General features: G+C 36.3%; 1 protein-coding gene across 3 annotated transcripts; it reads left to right on the plus strand.

Moving 5' to 3' along the window:
* Positions 1 to 1590: 1590 nt before the first annotated feature.
* bbx (bobby sox) lies at positions 1591 to 20611 on the plus strand. Of its 3 annotated transcripts, none has more exons than XM_019060416.2 (10): positions 1591 to 1883; positions 4024 to 4284; positions 5423 to 5567; positions 6314 to 6459; positions 7039 to 7979; positions 8673 to 8942; positions 9567 to 9644; positions 10673 to 11079; positions 12271 to 12360; positions 15003 to 20611. In XM_019060416.2, the coding sequence occupies exons 1-10, from the start codon at positions 1875 to 1877 to the stop codon at positions 15107 to 15109; spliced, it is 2454 nt and encodes an 817-aa protein (XP_018915961.2). In that variant the 5' UTR covers positions 1591 to 1874; the 3' UTR covers positions 15110 to 20611. The 3 variants fall into 3 exon arrangements, with proteins under 3 accessions (XP_018915961.2, XP_018915962.2, XP_018915963.2); XM_019060417.2 differs by lacking the exon at positions 1591 to 1883 and adding an exon at positions 1916 to 2581; XM_019060418.2 differs by lacking the exon at positions 1591 to 1883 and adding an exon at positions 2596 to 2757.
* The last annotated feature ends 111 nt before the right edge of the window (positions 20612 to 20722 follow it).

Raw genomic sequence — 20722 nt, forward strand, 5'->3', positions numbered from 1 at the left:
CCAAGTTTTCAAGAATTAAAGTTCGATGAGGACGAAGTTCAATTAAATAGCTATTTCAAGCATACCTACATGCAAAAATTGGGCAAGCGCAAGTTTTGGATATTAAATAGCTGTTAGATTATTATTTATTGATTTTGAATTTCGATTTTTGAGAACTCTGATACTCTCATGGACTATTTAGGAAAAGTCTTAGGATTTTTCCAACAGCTCATTAAGTACCTACCTATAGATATGTACATGGAGCTCCTCAAGAATCCTGCATTATTTGTCTTTTTCATCCTCATTCATATGATACATCGTCTAATGATGTGTAGGTGCTCAGGTACCACAATGCAATGAAAATATTAAAATAAAATTCAACAGTGTAAGTTGGCAATCACATAACTCGTTTGCAGTGTCTGAAAATCTCCGCCTCTATGTTATCTTTTTAAAGGAGGACAAATTGACCTCAATCCTTGGAGTTTTTGCAGAACTTTCTTTGCACAGAGGAGAAAAATCACAGCAGTTTTAGAGAATTGCTGTTGAGTAATTTTCCGTTCAAAAAATAAAGTATGACCGGAAGTCTGAGTCATCGCAAACCGAGTTATGTGATTGCTGACTTACATTGTGGAATTGCGATTTAATTAAATAAAATTAGGATTCTTTACCATGAAATTGCAAGTTTTGTTACCTCATTCGGTCAATGAGTTAATGCCGACTTCAAACGATCAATAATATGAGATCAATGGATCAAAAATATAGGCATTTTGCTATGCAATGAAAAATCGCAACTTTTTTCAATTTGATTGCAATAAATTTCAATGATAGATTTCCTTTCAATCTGAAGATAGGCAACAAAATGTAACATTCTGATGCAGTGCCTGAGAGGCAATAATTTTATCATGTAATTGCAATCTGTTTTATGGGTGGTTTCCCTTTCAGAATTCCTACCCGTTTTTTTACAAAATTTTTGCCTCTGAAATGAAATCATAAATTGGAAAGAATTAAAGTCACTCTTTCAATGAGAATTCGTAAATAATATGAGTTTTTACAGGCAAATGGGCTCTCTGCTGTATTGTAAGCGCACTATCATTGGCCTAATAGTTCCTGCTCCCTCGAATACAAAACACCTAAAAATTTCGAGGAAAAATATTTATAACTCTTCAAAAATCAAAAATGAACATTTTCTGAGAGGAAATTTGGCAACATTTGAACGCTCCAATAGGGTTTTTACTTAGCACGGCAGAATGAAGGGCAAGCCTGTGTAAAAATCTCGTAAGTATGCGTTATTTACGCGGTTTTTGCTAAGCATGGTAAGGCATTTTAAAAGGAGCTGTGGCAACGCAGCAACATGGCCGCGGCGTTGCCGGCGTTAGCTTCTTAATGTCGCAATAGCTTTCGGCCGCGCATTTCTGCACGCAAGATCTTTATAAAATATCACAGAAATACGACTATATTTCACTACGATTACCAAGTTTACGATGCACATCTAAATAAGCGTGTCTGGTAATGTTTCTACATTTTTGCTAAATAAGAAGAATAATGCAGACAACGCAATGCAACAGAGGGCAAAACAGCTGTTTCGAGCAAGGCGTACTTGCGGAAATCCAAACCCGACTGAGGCCGGGTAATCAGCTGTAGTTCTAGCGTGATAGCCGTGAACAGACATTACCTGCACCGTGTGTCCTAGTCCCGTGTTTTCAATCGCATCAGTCATTATCATTTATCATCAGTGCTTGAAATCATTTCAGAATTGTATCAAACTATCATTCTACAGTTCCTCACCACGACTTACGAACTCCGCGCTATGATATTATGTGATTATCAGCGAATCTTCGTTCACAATCTCGTCTAGTGCATCTTGTGTATTCATTAAAGTGACGTCATGTATAACAATGGCCAGCGTAAGTTTCCTCCATAACTTTAAATCGTTTTTTCGCTTGGAATAAAATGTCGGATGTCGCTGGAAATGCCGGTATTCCTAGATCGGTGGCTTTGAAATCGCGTTTTTGGCAGTGTTTCGGGTGTGCAAGAGATTTTTCATTGAAGATTTGCCGTTGAAAAAGTGAGCTGAAACGCTCGTGCATGTGACCTTGATATTATGATACATCATGGGTCAATCTACATTTTTACACTCACGTCCTAATTTTTCTCGCTGAAACTGACGTGTTTTGGCGTCTCCGACCTTTGGTATCGAATGAAATTTCAGTTGGCGGAATCACTCTCGTCCGTCGATTTGAGTTTTCCGTGGAATTCCGCGGCGGAAGCATTGCGCCGAACGCGGATAATCGTGCTATCTGCTGGCGTTTCCTCTGAGCAATGGTCTGAGAGAAAGTGACAAATAGAATGTTGCATAAAAATTAGTTTCCCTGAAGTAGGTCACGATCGGTGTTGGACCTCACATTGGGCATTGTGGCACACTCGAGTTTGTTACCATGATATAATAATTTCGTAATCGGAATCACCAATCGAGGAATTTTTCAATTTTTATACAATTCCTGTCTACTCATTGTTTATCAACCCTGTTGTTTTAACTGTTATCAGCAAGTGCTTTTATCTGATCAATTCTGTGTGTTGGAACTTCACCTTTAAATGTGTCTGAGTATGTATTTTGATCCCTTGTGTGTGTCATACTTCCTAAATTGTTCTACACCATAACAGGTGTTATTTCAAGGGTCAATCTGAATCATTAATCAAGGTTTTTGCTGGTCCTGCTGCTGGGTGTTGAAGTTATTTTTCAGGGGAAATTTTTTCATCCCAAAATGAAATGTTTTAACTGTAAGTACAGCTGCATTGAGTTTGGGTCACACTTACCCAGGAGTGTGTGAAAACTTTTCTTTCTTTTGCTCTCTAAAAATAAGAAGCCTCATGAAAGTTTCTGTACTGGTCATTATGAACCCTTGCCATTAATGGCTTTCCTAATATTCAGTTTGGCCACTAGTAACTCTTGATTTGATAAATTCAGCATTTAATTGTTTTCACCCTGTAATCCTTTTAATGCTATCTGCTCCTCTGAAACTCAATTTAAAGAAGCGATAAGTGCACTTGCATGTAGGATCCAGAAAATCTCGGAGCAAGCCTTAAGTAAGAAGTAGTCGGTTAATCATCCTCCTGTCATGCCATCTGACTTTCTTGAACACTTAATTTCAATGGATGAATAATGAGATTAAATGCTTGTCCAGGCCCATCTGTAAAAGGAATATCTACAGATGTAAAAATCTTCATATAGTTCGCATCTATTTCTCTCTATCATAGGTATCCAATGAAATTTTAGGAGACCTCATAATACATTGTTTAACCGCAGGAGTTTTTCATCAAGTTTTTTAGTTAGAAAACTCATCAGGAAATTAAAGAGCAATGGGTTTTGCAAATTGAATTGAAAGAAATGTGCCGGTGGTATCTTCCCTGCTGCAGAATCATCCAAATCCATAACCTGTATTATGAGAATTGTGTACCAAATCAAATTGCCTCTCTTGACTGGAACTCTCTTGGATCCTCTTACCAATGTTCCCAGGAATGCTGTATATAAAGTCAGCATGCTTTACTGCTCTTCCTGCTGCTATTGGCCGCTCCGTCAGGCGTTCGGCCCTCTTAAGATATGGATGTGTTTTTCCTTACAGGTACTTTTAGTCCGTACGTGGTCTGTGCCGGCACAGGGAAGGTCTGCATGGCACGGCTGTAGCTGCATGCTTGGGATCACTGCCTCTTTCAATACGTCACTGCCCATGAGTCATAAATTAGTAGCTTAGAGCAAAAGGGTTTAAATAAACATTTAGGAAAAATCTAACTTTCTCTCTAAGTACTTATGTTTATAAGGAGGGCTCTATGTTTGTGAACAATTTTGGTAGTACTTACCATCTAATGCCGCATGAGAGATCCAAACCTTCTAAGTAAAATTTAATTTTATGGGAAGCAGTGGGGCAGATAAGCAGATTTCTCAAAATGGAATAACAAATCCAAGTTGTCAATTCTCTCATGAACCTTTTCCTCAAAAAATTTTCTTTTCAGCAGTATCTAATTATAAATTTTTTCTGCTGATTCCAGGCTTACGATTATGATGATTGTGTCAGCGGAATTGAGGGAGATTCTGAAGAAGAGGATCAAGATGGAGTGGAATCAAAAGAACCTCTTTACCATGCAAGGAGGCCTATGAATGCTTTTTTAATATTTTGCAAAAGGCAAAGAGCTGTCGTTAAGGAAAGATTTCCTCAGCTAGAAAACAGAGCAGTAACCAAAATTCTTGGAGAATGGTGGGCAAACCTTGAAGAAGGGGAAAAATCTTCCTACACAGATCTAGCAAAACAGGTTTGATATTTATAATTTTCATGCCTCGCTGTCCCTAAAAGTATTTTTTTATCATGTCAACCTTCCCTCTAAAGGGTATGTGGCACTCATTTTCAAAATTCATTTTCAGAAAAGACAGAGTGAACTAAAGCCTTAAGAACTTTTTCAGATTTATTTTTATTATTGAACTGAAATAGCAATGCAAACCCACTTTGAAAATCTTAATAATGAGACCTGTTATAAACGATAATTTTGGTGAGCTCAGCTGACATGGGCAAGGCTGGTGCAAATAGTACAGACGGTGTTTGGTTATCGGCCATACTCAGCTTAGGCATTTTGGATTTTGATAAGCTTTTTCTCCCCCAGAAAAATATTTTGAACTCTCCAATTAATGAACTTTTTCGTTTGGTAACAAAATTTTATGTATGGAAACTTGTGCTAACCCTGCAAAAATTCCTTGCCAATGCCCCACTATATGTAGAGCTGTAAAAACGGAAATGGAATGTACATTTTGAATCAGAAATGTTTCCTAAATCCCCGTGGGTTCTACGATGGCTTAAGGAGATGGACGCACAGTCACAGGAGGTACTCTTAGTAAAATTGAGTTTTTCCATGAACCTTAACCTGATTTTTAAAATTGTAAGCTTCTAATGCTGAAAGTGTGCCTGATGAAGACATTTTTACTAATTTTATTTATTTCTTTTTATTTGAAAAATGCATGATGGAAACTTATTTTTCGGACGACCCTTGTCCAACATCTCCATCTATCTATAGTATAAAATACTGATGTCTCCATTCAGTTATAAAGATACTTAGTTTTTCAGTTGTCTCCATATTTTTTTTTCAAAGTAAATTATTTCTGCTTTGCCGAATGATTCACTGGGTGAGCTAAATGAAACAGATGAGTAAGACCCTGCGTTGTTACCCAATGGCGTAAATCTGCTCTCTCTTAATCACCCTCAATGAATAGCCCTAATAGCAGATTTTCTGATGGGAAAGAAGGTTCAAAAAAGTTATGAGGTCTGAGTCCTCTCACAGTCCTAAGTCCACCTCATACCATCGAAGGAACTTTTACATTTTTCCATTTTTTATTTACTTAAGGTAGAATTCTCGAACTGGCTGTAATCCTACTTAATCAGCTTAATATTTGTTTTTTCAGTATCGGGAAGCTTTCTTGAAAGCCAATCCTGGATTTAAGTGGTATAAATTACCAGCCCCGACATTGAGGCCTATTAGTAACAGACTGAAACTTCTCCCAGACCTTATTTCACATCAAGATTCTATCACTCCAGGGAAGCTTGCAGGTAGGTTCCTTTCTCACAGTTTCGTCTGAGTGTTTATAAGAGATAGGAATTCTTATTTCACCAGTTTGAAGCGTGTGCCGATTCTTGTTTTGAAGCTAGTACTTACTTGTTCTGAAATAGTGCCAATTTGGATTTTTCTTCACAGAATTGAATGGAGTCAGACACATCAGTCTTCTAGAAGAAAGAAAAATTGTACTTTTTCTTGTAAACCCTTCAATTTTTCATCAAATAAAAAACCCTTGCAAATAATTCTGGGACCTAATATCTTGTCATTACAGGCATTGTTTGTCACTCATGTGCTGAAACCTCTTTGGAACCCCTGAGTACACTGAGCCATGCATTCCAAAAAAAAGTATTGATACATTGTTTAAATTTTAAGCAATTCCTATAGTTGAATTTTTCATGAAAATGATGAAGTTTTTAAATGGAAGAGTACATTCATCTATAAATTTTTCTTGTTCTTCGTGAGTGTGATTGCAAGACTGCTATGTTTTGCCAAACCTGATTCAGGAGAAAGATAAATATTGGAGCCTTGAAATAATAAAGAAAATGTTAGAAACTAAGAAATACATAAAGATTTTTGAAATTTCTAATCTCTTTAGTCAGTCAAACCTATTCTTCTCTAAGATAACTTTCAATTCCAAACAATAATTAATTATTAACTGATCAGTGTCAAACATTAAACTTTGTTTTATTCAGAATTCTAAAGAATCCTTTAATCTTTCATTTCTCTGCGGCTGTTTCAGACGAGTCTCAACTTGGAGGACTTACCAGTCTACTTGTGCCTTACAATAACATGTCTGTTTCTCCCACCTTTGCCGTTCAATGTGTACCAAAACCTCCCAAAAAGCGCTATCTTGAGGAAAATGCAACCTCTGATGATCTAAATCAAGTAAGTACTATGCCAGACCGTGTGTGAGTTGTTGAAAATCGACCATTTCCTAAGATTTTATCCACAAGGTTTTATTTTTATTTTTAACAGACACTCTAGATGGATGTACGGTTAGTTTCGTGATATGAAACTCCTGCTAATGCCAAAAGAAAGGATGCCAGAGAAAAGTATCTGAAAAATTGTTTCTAGGAGCATATAGAGAGTGATTTAAAAGTCCTCTCTCAAAAGTTCAACCCCGGATCTTGCCAAAAAGGGCAAGAACTCTCGAGAGTGTTGGGGGGCTTTTGGATCACTCTGTATATTCATCATTCATAGTTTATGAATCTCAAATTGTCAAAAAATCAACAGTGCTAATCTTGTTCGTATTTTTATTAAATTTTCCCTCAGTAAATTTTACTGAGCCAAAATGATAGGTCCATCATCTAAGTGAAATTTGCAGATGGCAGGTTGCCTCAGCTGTTGGAAGAACTTTACCCTCAACTTATTTCAGATTGCATCGTACTACATTATATCCAATCATAATTTTCCTCCGAACAGGACATTAGTTATTCATTTTCTGCATCTTTCTCTCTTTTGCAGATTTTGGATGAGATGCCAAACAAAGTAGCACTTGAGTCGGAAGCTGTTCCTAGTTATTCCGAAAATGATTCTAGTGCTATAAAAGCAATGGAGATCGAACCGTTTGCAAAGTTACGTAATTACTCAGTAACAGCCAAAGAAAACATTGCTCAAGTGGAGAATAAAGCTGATGGAAAAAGTATGTTGTTGCTGAGCAATGGTTCTCTTGAAGCTTCGTCTATTAATAGTTGTTTAGTCGTTAAAAGTAATAACAATAGTTTTTCTTACACTTGTGATAGAAGTAACCTCAAAGTCAAATGTGAAGAAATGGTTTTGGTATCCGACAGGAGCAAGTCACCCAGTAATCTCAATTCTTCAACTTACAATTCCTTGAACAATAGCACTGATGGTCCAAATGTCAAATGGAAAACAAAATTTGATAAAATCAAGTCAAGACACTTGAATTACAACAATAATAACGTTAATGAGACTTACGACTCCTTAAAGTGTTCAAGCTATGAGTGCAATTCAAATCAAGACACCCTTCTGAACAAAGTGGTGAATGGTAATTTGAAAGTAGAACCCAGAGATCTGGACATAAAAATTGAAGATGCCTCAATGAACGGATTCCTCATTCAGGCTGCTAGTAAGTTGGATTGTTTCGGGACGGAGTGTAAATCCTCAACCCAAATCGCCCTTGACAGTGGAAAGTCAACAGTATTGTCTCAAGCTTCCAGCATGGCTCCTAAATCAAGCCTCAAAAGCGATCAAGTTTTCTTTCATGAAAATAAGTTACCGAATACCAAAACTGCCGACAAGCCACTAAACAAACCACCTATAGTGAGCGATGCATCTGACACGAACTTCATGAGACGGAACAAGAGTGTTCGGGCTTGTAAAGGTGCTCGCTACCAGGAGTTTATGTCCTCAAACCAATTGGGTCGAAAACGGAGAAGGAAAAAGTAAGTTCCAACTGGAATTTTTTGTTTTTACTGCGGAAGTTGCTGCTTATCAGATTAGCTTGCTCTAACAGGGTGTCTAGCATCAGGATTTTCCCGATTCTGTCAGAATTTGAGGTCTATCAGGATTTAATCCCAATTTCATCAGGATCTGAGGAAAAATTGGTCATAAAATCAGGATTTGAGAATAGTCGGCCGTTTGATCCGATCGGATTTTTTAATTGAGCTACTTTTGTGAAGTTAAATTCGCCTTGCGTGAAGTCAGGATTTGGATAAATTATGAAATCAGGATTTGGCAATCAAAAATCAGAAAAAATCAGGATTTCATCAAGATTTCCCAAAATGAAAAAAAACTAGACACCCTGTTTAAAACTTCACCACAAAACATTTTGCCGACATAAGCTCCAAGACATGTATCTCAGTTTGCAGCATCGCAAGCTTTGAAACTTATCTTATTTTTTTAAAGCCAAGAAAATCTAATCAACTTCTTTTTATATTTCCCCTGGGGTTTTTTTTTCTCTCTTTCTTTTTTTTTCTTTGAAAGATCATTCTGCAGAAATGTCACAGTAATATTGCGCTAATATTTTTTTTTGTAAAAGGAAAGTGGGCCAGTAAATTTTGAAGATATCTGTAGGAATCATTTGTTTCAAAACTGGTAATTATATTGAACATTTTTAATCAATTTTTATCTTTCAGCACCCCAAACGACAGCAGATATGAAGGCCATGAAGAAGAAGAAATGCTGAATCATCGTTTGTCAAAGTCTGGCTTAGAAGAATTCAAACCTGCCAAAGAAGAGAAGCATTACGAAAAGATGGAAATTGAATCCATGATCTACAATATCAATGATAATCTAGATCAAAGTAGTCTAATCGCCAATGACATGTTCTTGACAAATACAGCTGTGAACAAATTCGCTCATTCAAGGCCAGGCAAGCAAGTCAGGCCAACGAAGCCAAGGAAAAGGTAACAATTCAGAGAGAATTTTTCTGCTTTAATTTTTACAGGCATGAAGTGGGTGCAAATCTTTTTCTCCAATCACTTTAGTTTTTTGTTCAACAACATTTTTTGCACAGTAGATCTCTGTTAACGATCAATGTGGGTAGGTAAAATTTTAAGTTTCACTCGAACTGTTTCAGAACTTTAGACACAAATGATCAGGGATGACTATTGACAGAGGGGGGAGATGATGGACTAACAATTTGGTCTTTTCCTCTCTCCTCTTTGTCTATTGCTTTGTCTATCCGTTTCAATAATCAGTCTTCTGGAGTTGCAAGTAGGATTCTAGGTTCATTGCTATGAAATTCTTGTCAGTGCTCCTTCCATATTTTGTGTTGTAGCCACTGCAACTGCTAAAAGGAGACTAAGCGACCTCTTACAATCAGTTTTGCTCGCAATGCACATTGCAGAAACAGCTCAAAGAAAATCCACAGGTGGAGTCTTGAATATGTCTCGTTTGAAGCATAATATTGGCATGCACACTCCTCTCTGACTGAGTTAAGTAATTCGGTTTGAAACCTTGCAAAAATCCTCTACACAGTGTTTCTGCGTCAGCCACCTAAAATCTAATTCTCTAAATTTTAATTGCAGCGTCACCGCACCAAAATCCCACCTACCGGATTCCCCTAGTGACAATACGAATGTTGACAAAGAAGACACCGGCACGAAGTAAGTATTAAATCATCCTCCACTTTACAAATTTGTTGCTTCATCATGTAGAGTGAAAGTTCATACCTCCACTTTATTTACATTTTCCACTGCTTTTTTTCCTATTTTTGCTAACAAATTTCGAAAATGCATCTGAAGATTACACATAGTTTCACTTAACTGAATGGATTAAGCCATTTCACACTTGTTTACATTCTTCCTTGTTGCTTATTTGTACATCATAGATCAAAAGAAATGTATGTGGGTTTCGAATTTAGATGGGTAAAATATCCAGGATATCAACATTTTTTGTTTTTTCAACACCCCTGACTACCACTGATATCTGGATAATTGGGGGTTCAGGTTCACTGTATCAGTTAAATCAAGAAAATTTCCTCATGCAAAACCTATCGAATTGTAATCAGCAGAGCAAATAAAAATTAACTCAGTAAACATTTAGAATTTTTCAAACTCAATCCTAACACTGCTTAAATTTTTTCAACTAGGGGGCTGTACTCCCTAATCGCTTTGCGTTCCAACCCCCAAAGCGTTGTGCCTCAGGCATTATGCGTTATGCGGTACTCCTATGGTTTCATATTAATTTTTTTTTTCAATATGCTCCGGTATTTCAAGTAAGGTAGCTTACCCTGCAAGTAGGTTCCATGCAAGATCAAATGTAATAAATAGCCCAACCACTTATTGAATCTCCTTTTCTAAGATTTCAGTGGTTTCATTCACAATTAAATAATTCAAAGAAAAAACCAATAGTGCACTCAACTTTTGATGTTAACTTGGAGGTCAATTTAAATTTTTTCAAATCTAGATATATGTGACACTTACAAATGAGAATCATAAACTCATGTTGTACTTACAATTAGTAATCAACCTGTGAAATCAGGAAAGTCAGCCAGTCAGTGAGTCTACAATCAACTTTTCCGGTAGTTCAAGCCAGCTGCAAAGTTCAGCTCCCAAGCTTGCGCTGCTGCTCTCTTTTGAGATGCTCTTCTTTAGTATATCAGTTCTAATTTTCTCAAATGTTTTATTTTCAGTTTCAATCTAGAGGAAAAAATAGACGCCTTACCAGCTCTGAGCTTAGAAGAGTTTCAAGAGAAGAAGCGTTTAAAAACTAAAAAACATTCCTCCTTGGAGAATGGTCAAGATGCTCTCTCAAACGGTGTTGAAAAACAACCACAGTTTCAGTGTGAAAGCCATCCCAAACCTCTCATCTGCAACACCAGCACCGGCTCAGATAGCTGTAATAGAATAGTGAATGCAGAATCGAGGTCTAAATCTGAAGGAGGCCCTATAGAAAACAGTTCTATTATGAATACCGTAAGCAAACATGAAGCAATGAAATCTGTCAATAAAGAGCTTTTAAACGCCTTTCTCTTCACCAGTGGTAGTGCATCGTCCTCTTCAAATGGAGTTATGAGTGATCAGAAATCCTCCTTATCAGGTGAACTTTTGTTTATTTTTTCCCATTTATCCAAGCCTTTTAGATGAAGTTCAGCCCACCTCCAAAACTAGGCGACTACTCCCCTGGCTGCTACGCGACCTAACCCCAGACAGCACATAGCCTCACTCTACAAGGCACGTTTTGTGGGCCCCTGTGAGTTAACTTGAATAGATCTAGCTCACTCGGGGACTATTCTGCTGTGCTAAGGAAGAACGCTGTATGAGCCTTAAGACGTTTCCAAGTTTCCTCTGATAGAAACCGAATGTACTGAGGAAATTGTGAATATTATTTTCCACAATTTTTAGGCAATTTTGTATGCAATTTCATCAAAAAATCTGAAAATTTCAACTAGGGAAAATATGCATGAATTTTGTCTAAAATACATGTTTTATCAAGAGAAATTTGGCAACTCTCGAATGTTTCTATGGCGTTCCTCCTTAGCATGGCAGTATTGCCTATCGATAGCTGCAAAAGTTCTGAAAATCGGCCCTGTAAATCTTTAAAACAAACTGTGATCAGGAATAAACTCTTTCATTGTTTAAATGAGAGGATTCACTACTTTATCATGAAATATACATGAATGTGGGCCATATTTCCAAAATCTGATTAAAGTGGGCTCATCTGAAAACTATCAACTGTTGATAACCACAGAAATCATGGAAATCAACCCAGGTTAACACCTATCTGCATTGAGACACTAATGGCACATACGGTGTTTTTAAAACGAACCAGAAATTGTAGTTATTAATTGCCAAATGTAGTCTGAACGGTGAAATGGAAGAGTTTGAATAATTGAGGAGTTGCAATATGCAAAACAGGTTAACAAATCAACAAAAAATTCATACCACCTACTCTACATAATAGGTGAATTTCAGGGTCACAAAATATTCCTGAACTTGCGATCTTTAGATCATTGCAAATAATATGTGCATTCCCTGGGCTGTAAGGCAATTTTCCCAAGAGATGACTTCTAATGATCCCCAATCAAAATTCGGATTAATTAAGTATTGAGAAGGAAAGAAAAGGTACAGTAGTGGTAAATCAAATGAAGGAATCGTTGGAAAAGTTTCAGAGTGAGAGAAAGGTCAGAATAAAATTTTCAGTGTTTTAAAAACTTGAGTATCTCCAACAGATTCAGCTGAATCCTTTTCCTCAGCAGGCAAACGTCTAAGCCTTAATATTTGCTTACAGGCACTGCTGATGGCACATTAGTTGGCAGTCGCAAAAGGAAAGCTCGTAGACAAAAAATTACACATTTGGAGCCTGGATCAAAGAAAAAAGGTAAATTTTTGAACCGAATCAACCTCCTGTTTGAGTTTACATATTCAATTACTTAACATCTGATACTTTTAAGCCTCTGACCGAAGTTTTCAAACGCTTTTTCTCATAACTTCATTTCTTAACTGAAAATTTTAATTATTGCATTGGGTCACTAAACCATGAACAAATTTTGACTTGAGTATACATTTTTCTGGAGGTAACTGACGTGTAGAACATAATATGCACTTTTAAAACGCAAAAAGGTAATGCAGAAACCAAGGAATACAGTTCTAAAAGAGAAGCCTTTCTGCAATTTTCAAACGCCTTGGTTTCAGGCCGAAGCGAATGATGTCATCCAACACCAATCAGAAGTGAGCACAGGTTTTTACAACTTCCGTTAAAAGGTCTTTTTACTCCTGGTATATGAAAACAGGAATGTCGGAAATATATCTTTAGAATCAAAGAATCGAATTTCTCATTTTATTTACAGTAAGCCTGCAGTAATGCAACATTGAAGTACGTTTTATTTTAACAATCAACAGTGGAAAATGACAGGAGATAGCAATTTGTAGAGTTGGGCCGGGTATCTGGCGATTATCTAGATTGCCGGATACGATTCTCGCTGGTATCCGTATCCAGCCGCATAATCGCACGATTCGGTTTTTGTACCCGTCGGATAGTGCTTTTTCGGCCATGGAAATTTCGAAACATTTTTGTTGGTAATTTGGCGCACTTTGACTAGTCATGGTAATTGTGCAACTTTTCGAAACTTGTTATTGTCTGAATTAAGTATGTTTTCTGCAAATTAACATGATCCTCAATTCCTTAAAGCCGCGTGTTTCATTTTCAAAGACGAAGAATGCAGGTAGAAGAGGAAAAAAAACAATGTCACTAGCAGATACATAAGTTCCCGTTCGTGAAGTTTTTAGTCCGAGGGTAACTCCGTAAGTATTGTAATTTCGCAGTACGCAGTTGTCATTGCAGTATCGAAACAAAGGCCAATTAAGTTTGTGGTCGGTTTAAACATCCATTCTCATTACATCCATACATTCATCTATTTCTCTTGTTCATTTAGAGATTCTCAGCAATAGAGATTAACCGAGCAATTTTCCATCACAAGACAAGCTTTCAAATGCTGTGACTTTTGATTGGCAAGTGGCAACGGTGCTTTCAATAGTGTGAGGTTGGCAGCGCTGTTTTCCACTTTTGTCCTGGTTACTTGCACTTCGGATAATATCTTTCTAGCTCCGCATCAGAATCAGATCCGTCTGGTCCATCACATCACGAATCGAACGAAAGCTAATGCTGGCCATCTGCTGGGTCATTTTTTTTTAGTATTCGTTATAGCAGGCCGACTTATCGCGTGTCTTTGAAAATAAGAAGGTTGCCAGTACGGAGGCACATACATCGTGGATGACAGTCTCAATGGTCTAACACACAGTGTGCCTCCTGTTCCAAACACAAAATCGGGAGATTTTTTTCACGCGAAATGACACTATCCATATCCGGTATTATCCGGTTCTGGCCGAATACCTCTGCAAATTATCCGGTATGCGGCTCCGGCCGGACAAAAAAGATCAATATCCGTATCTGGTAATGCGAAAAATCCATTGCGGCCCAATTCTAGCAATTTGACTGCCATAGTACGTCACTTCCATCATTTTCCGCCATGCTGGCGTGTTTGAAGTTCCTTCAAGTCTCTGGACTTTTTAAAAGCGGGCTTAACTGAGCTTTTGGCTCCAAAAATATGCAATTGATCACGACGTAACCTACTCACCTGCTCCTCTCAGAAATTAAATAAAAAACACAAAGTCTGGTAACTTACTGTGACTTGATCTGACTCTTGTAAGCATTTTTATGTCCAAATTCTTGTAAAAATTTCAATGGCCTCCTGTGGTGTAGAGGTTGTAGCGCTAGCTCCATGATCGGGAGGTCCCAGGTTCAATTCCCGGCCAGGCAACCCGAGTTTGGTGGTCTTAACCAATGGTTGCCTGGGACTGGTTGTTCAATAGGGACGGAGGGGGGATGGGACTAAAGCGCAGGATTAGCCCTTGTGGGCTATTTGATGTTGTAAAAAAGAAAAAAAAACCTTTAATTTAAAGTCTAATACTAATAGTATTCTCATTAATGAATCACTCAAAATGTATATCGTGAACCACCACAACAGCCATTGTTCATTGACTTGATACATAAAGAGGAAAAGCATTATAAAATATCTCACTACCTAATGCCTAATTTGTTCCAATGTTGCTCTTGCATGCGTCAAAGATTTGCAATTTGAGTAATTTTTCTTGTGTAAAATTTATACATGTCCAAGAAAAACTAAAGTGCTGCTGGTTTTCTCTGAAACAAACTTCCAAGCTCAAAAAAAACTTTCCAAGTAGAGGCAATAACAGAAGAGATCCTGTCAGTTACAACCTCAAATTTGAGAGCTGTTTTTGAGCTTTGGGGTTTGTTTCAGAGAAAACCAGTGGCATTGTGTTTGTTGCAAAATTTTACATTAAAAAAAGTACTTTAACTGCAAATTCCTGATGCAAGCAAGAGCTCCAATATAGCAAGCCTTCAGTCCTAAAGACCTGAGCCTGTTGGACTAGGATTAATTTATCTTAGGTGAAATCTTGCGTGAGCATTTCCAGTTCTATATATGATTATTTTTCTTACAGACACATCAGTTGTGGAAGTGGACATTCTGAATGACATGGGTCTCGCCACATTGGCAGAAGTAGCAACCCTGTCCAGGAAAGAAAGTATCCTCAAAATCTCTTCTTAAGTAAATACACTAACTTAAATCATATTTCTTGCATACACTAAAGTTTTTTTTGTTTTTCTAAATAATCCAGAAACTGTATCTTTTCTATGACTTTATCATAAAGTTAGAAACTTTTGCTTTTCTAAAAGTAAATTTTCTTGTTTTGAAAGTTGTGTAATCGACGGAATTTCTAAATCCCGTAGTTATTAATTGTCTACCCAAGCATCGCTCTGGGTAGTTTGTGTATATTTTGTAGCTTTCTTGCATCAAAGAAGGAATTTTTACGTAATTAAAGTCTGCATTGTAAATATAGACACCATGAAAGCCTCTTGCCTTCATAAAAAATTCCTATTCAAGCAATGATTTTTTGCTTCCAAAGAACGTGCATTGTTTTTACGAGTGCTTGTATCATATGTATTTATTTCTAAATCTTTAATTAGGCTTTCTCTTCTCTTGTTACGTTCTCTCTCACTTTTGATTTCTGTTTCGTTTATCCTCAAACTTGAAGTTTGTTTTTTTTTTTTTTTTTTTTTACCGCTTTATTTCTCTGTGTTCAATGTGCTTTCTTTAATTACTTTTATTGTCCTTAGTATTTGATTAAATAGCCTCAATCTCCCCATTAGCCAAAGGTATTTATCATTGCAGCAATGAACTATGTAGGCTGCGTCTTAAAACGAGAATTCCAAAAATTAAAAAGAAAAAATCATTATTGTAAACAATTTTAGCACTGAAGGTATGACTTTTAAATAATTTTAAAAATGGAACACTAAAAAATGTGTTCATTTCTCTGTATTCGAATGATTTTTTATTTTTTTAAAATTTATTTCATTTTAAATTTTCTTGATTCAAACCAGCCCCTCTATCCATATTGTTGTTCACAAAGGACAGTCTAATAATCAAGAAGCACCCCATGTTTTGGAATAATTTTGGCTTCGTAAAATGAATTCAAACTCCTGTAGGAATTATAGGTTTTATCATCGTGTCTGTAAGAAGTCATTGATTAGATGTCAAAGGTTACAATTACAGGTTTTCTGTTCACTTTTCATATTGATTTAGAAATACTAACGGATGTTGCAAAACTAGAATCTTTTCGTGGACTTTTAATGGTGACTTCAACTCTAAGAAAATGGCCGGCTAAATCATTCAGTATTTCCACTGTGAATATCATTGCTCAAAATCTAAAGCTAATTAATGCAATATATTGCATGCCAGTTGGACATGTTCGGACCTCTGGAGAAATTATCACATTATCACATTTCTAAATCCTCATTTTTTTACCCTCCGGCCTAAGTTTCACGAGCGTTATTTGTGCTTAGTTGCTATGTTGCCAAACTCCTCAAACTTGTCCATTTTTTTACGGAAAAACTAACGAATAGAAGCACTAGAAAAAACCTAATATTTCGTTTGCCGTCAAGATTAATCTCTGAAATGTTCATGAAACAGAAAAGGATTCAAAGCATTTCTATATCAAATGCCTTTTGCTGTAACCGCTTTAAGGAGTTTAAAAAAACCCAGCAATGTTGGATTTGAAATTTGTGAAAGTCCTTCAAATTTTTGTCGATAAACCAACTCTATGGATTACAATGATTATTTCAGGCACTTTTCTAAAAGTGTAATTGTTATTGTTATTATTCATTAAGTGTAGAACTATGGGTTCTGAATATTATTTTTTGCTGTAGTCATGATCAAAGATCGTAATTTTCAATTCAGTCCTAGAAATTACAGTCATTGATTTTTTACCATGATTATTGTTGCTGTAATCATACTTGTTAATATGCCAGTTATATTATTGTTAAGAGTTGGTTTGATATCACTAATTTTTTGTTTACGTTTGCTTTCAAATAATGAACTAAAATGTTATGACCGTCCCTTTCAGGTTTTTTTGTGGAAAAGGCCATTGTGTTTTATGTAATAAAGGGTGTTTCAACCACAGAGAAAGTAACTAAGTGAAAGGGCCGTTTTTTAACTACCTGCATGATTACTCCGACAGTTGCTTGCTCTATAAAGAATGTTACTCTAATGATTGAAAATAAAACAGGGGTATTCAGGGAAATCCGTGTCGGTAAAGCTATTGACATCTGCTTGTTTCAAAATACTGACACACTCCAATAAGGTTGCTCTTGTCAGACCTGGGAGGATTAATCAGAACTGTGCCAGCTCTAAGGAGAAGCATCACTGCCTATAGTGTGGCTGTTGTTCAGGTTGCGCGGCCTTTTAAACCGATTAACATGGCAGCAGCTCATTTTTACCAGCTACGAAAGCTATTGGTAAGGGTCTTCTTATTGTTACTACCTTTTAATAGAACTGTTTCGATAGCTTACAGAAAACCGATAGAACACCCCTAATTAACACTTTGCTGCCCTTTTATTGATTTATTTTAATCACTGAAGCCCATTTAAATGTAACTCATTGATGAAGACTGTTGAATGCAATATGAATAGAGTTCGAATGATTGCTCTATAGGTGAAGCCAATAATGCTGCGAAACAAAGGCCTGGTCTTGATAGTGCAACTGTTGGTGGAATTAGATGCAACTGTTGCAGGAACAAGGTGATGAGCAAAAATGTTTCAATTATACGTGAAACTGTCAAGGCCAGAATCCTCGAACATTGAACAGTTTTCTGTTATTCGTTTCCTATTGTTGCGGCTTCTCACCTTGAAAGTTTTACTTATTGTTGAAACATTTTTGGTCCTTACCTCCTGCAACAAAATCAGCACAAGTGCTCCAACCAACTCCTTCATGATTCAAATCAGGTTTACTGTTGTTGAAAAATTTCCTCCTGTATTTTTATCATTGGAATCAAGAATCATCTGTTACTTCATTGAATTGTAATTGGTTACTAATGAAAAAATGACGTCTGTTGATTAGACAGGAGCTATATCTTCCCCTTTGTTTTTCTATTCTACAGGGTGACCTAAAAGTCCGAAACCACTAGCAGCAGATGCCACCCCTGTAACTTTTGTTCAAATTGAGGTAAGAGACTTTAAGTTTAGTAAGTGCGCCTCAGGCCAAGAGAAACAACTTTTGAGAACCCCCAAAATTTTAAGGGGACCACCCTAAAGAGAGGCAAGAGCTCTAGGATATACAGGGGTGGTGCGGGACTTTTGGATCACCCTCTAACAATCTCTAGTCTGTATTATAAATTTTATATCACTGTCTCGATGGTAAAACATCAGCAACTTGTTTGTATGCTATGACTGACTAAAAATTATGCCTTTAAAACTTTCCTTCTCATAGGGTGAGTGTAATTTTGATCTTTGTAACCTCCTAATTTTTTCCCCCTCATTCTAAGCGGTTTCTGGTTTGTTATTTTTATCAACATTTTTGTTGAGTATGATGTAAACATTCTTGCTTTTTATCGATGAAAGCAAATTTTTTACTTAGTCTTTGCTGGATTGTAACTTGTGTTTTTGTTCTTCTCTTAAAAATCCAGTCCTCATCAATTACCTAAGTAAGATTTTGTCTATTCGCCCGCTTGATTTGATTGCAATGCAAGCGAGGTTGTCAGGCACCGCTAAAATGTGGATATTCTACAAGAGTTTCGATGGAGAAAAGCACTGATTTTCCAGCATTGTCTAGCAACATTGAGGTGCAATTGAGACTTTACTTTTGCTTGTGCTGAATAATTTGAAATGGGTGATAAAAAGTTATTCATTAAAATAGACACTCACTTCTTGTAAAAAAGAGGATTGAAAGACTGTTGGCTCTATTTAATGTGGAAGCTCAATTTTTTGATTAATGTACAGTATTTGCATATTTTGTGATAATTACGATTTTTTTGCGACACTGAGAACTGCACGTCAAGTGAAGCTTAATTTTTAGCAAGTTCTGTGAGAAAGCTTAGTTCATCACAAATCAATATTGGCAAACTAAGTTAATTTTCCAAGGGAGCATATAATTTTTTCTCCTTTTTTGCCAGTTTTCCCCCATCTATACTATATTATCTAATATCTTTATTTTCCTTCACAGGTATCATTTTGTAGGAAGCAATTTAATTTTTTTACTCATCACTTGATCACTTGCGAGCACTCGGTTTTCCTAAAAAGTTAGTGACAAGTGTAAGTTTAATTGTACATTGTCACTGTCTTGAAGGTCATGTTACCTTTTTCTATTTTTAAATTTTACCTCTTACCTTATACTAGGTAAGATTGAGAGTAGAGTTAACTTAACTTGAGGGTAAATTATTTTCATGGTTGCCATTTTATTTATTTATTTATATCTTATCGTCACGAAAGACGAGATATCAGGACTAGTGATGGTGCCCATTTCCTTTTATATTCCACTTACTCAAATCTTATTTGGGCATTGATGAGCGAAAGTAATTTGAACGATTTTTTCTATAACTTGAGTTGAGTCTTCTTTCACAAGAGATTTCGATGAATCTAATGTGGAGCTGAGAATATGGCTGAATGCTACGTACTTCTGTCTACCTTTCTGGTGCTTGAAAGCTAAATGTAACCACTTGCTAGACTTTGGGTAGATTTTCTTCTCCGTTCTTGTGGTTAGCTATTGCACTTGCCTAAGCTGCAGCGAGAATAAAAGAACGAAGCTTGATTTCTCTTTTTCTCCCATGCGATGAATAATGTATGTTACATTCATTATTTATGTTTATAAAATGCGGAATTTCCACCATGTTTGTCAAGCCTAGAAGACTATGCCGAAAGAAAAGAATTTCACCCACAGGCCTTGTTGTAAGAAGCTGTGATTATATGTGGGCACACATCTGATGTATTGTTATTGCAATCAAAGTTGAGATTGACTCCCTCACTTTGAAGCTGAAGGAGAATCTGAATCATTAGTATTAAAGATTGAAAATATTTTGTACTTTTGTATAGCTGCCTTTCGTACTTGGTATGAAGGTAGATCTTGTTTTTCTTTTTGAATACCACTGCCATGAATATTGTTAAAATGTGAGTTCAAGTATGAAAAACCAACTGTAAATTCATATTCCTGAATTTCTCAGGATGGGATGCTGCTGTGACTATGTATTAATTAAAGAGTATATTACAAATTGAATTCATGTCATAAAGTAGCTAGAACTGGACTCATGTCATAGTGAGAAAAAGATTTTCATCCACTTGAATTTAGACTATTCACTCAAGTTGAAATTTCCTTAATTATATACTGCAGCGGTTCTTGGAATCTCTATGAAAGTAATCCTCTTTTTTAGATCAAGGAAGCATTTAATCCTGACTTTTCTTCTTACTTGCAGATGTGCATGCACGAAAATATTATTTCTTATTGACAAGGGACTATATTTTTAAAGTCTCAATTATTTGTCATTTTTTTTGTCCAACACTACTTCTATCGACCAAAAGATTTTAAGTGGTTATTAAACAAAGAAAGGATTGTGATTTTGTACATTTTCGTAGAGATGATTTAAAGATCTCTACCAATTTAAGAAGTTTTTTAGGTTCCAACTAATAGTTTTTTGTTATCTTCCTCATATTTTTATCGTAAGATATGCTAGCTCCTCAAAATATTTTGTCTATAATTAAATAATAAAATTCTTTAAGTAATAAATTGGACTGTGACTTTTATTTGTCTAAAATTTCCTAAGACAGGGAGCCTAGTGATTCATGCGCCTTTGGGTGCATTCTACAAGAGTTACTTCAGAACCATATCATTGGTTCA

The sequence above is a fragment of the Bemisia tabaci genome, chromosome 3 (genome assembly GCF_918797505.1).
Source record: "Bemisia tabaci chromosome 3, PGI_BMITA_v3".
Taxonomy (NCBI): Eukaryota; Metazoa; Arthropoda; class Insecta; order Hemiptera; family Aleyrodidae; genus Bemisia; species Bemisia tabaci.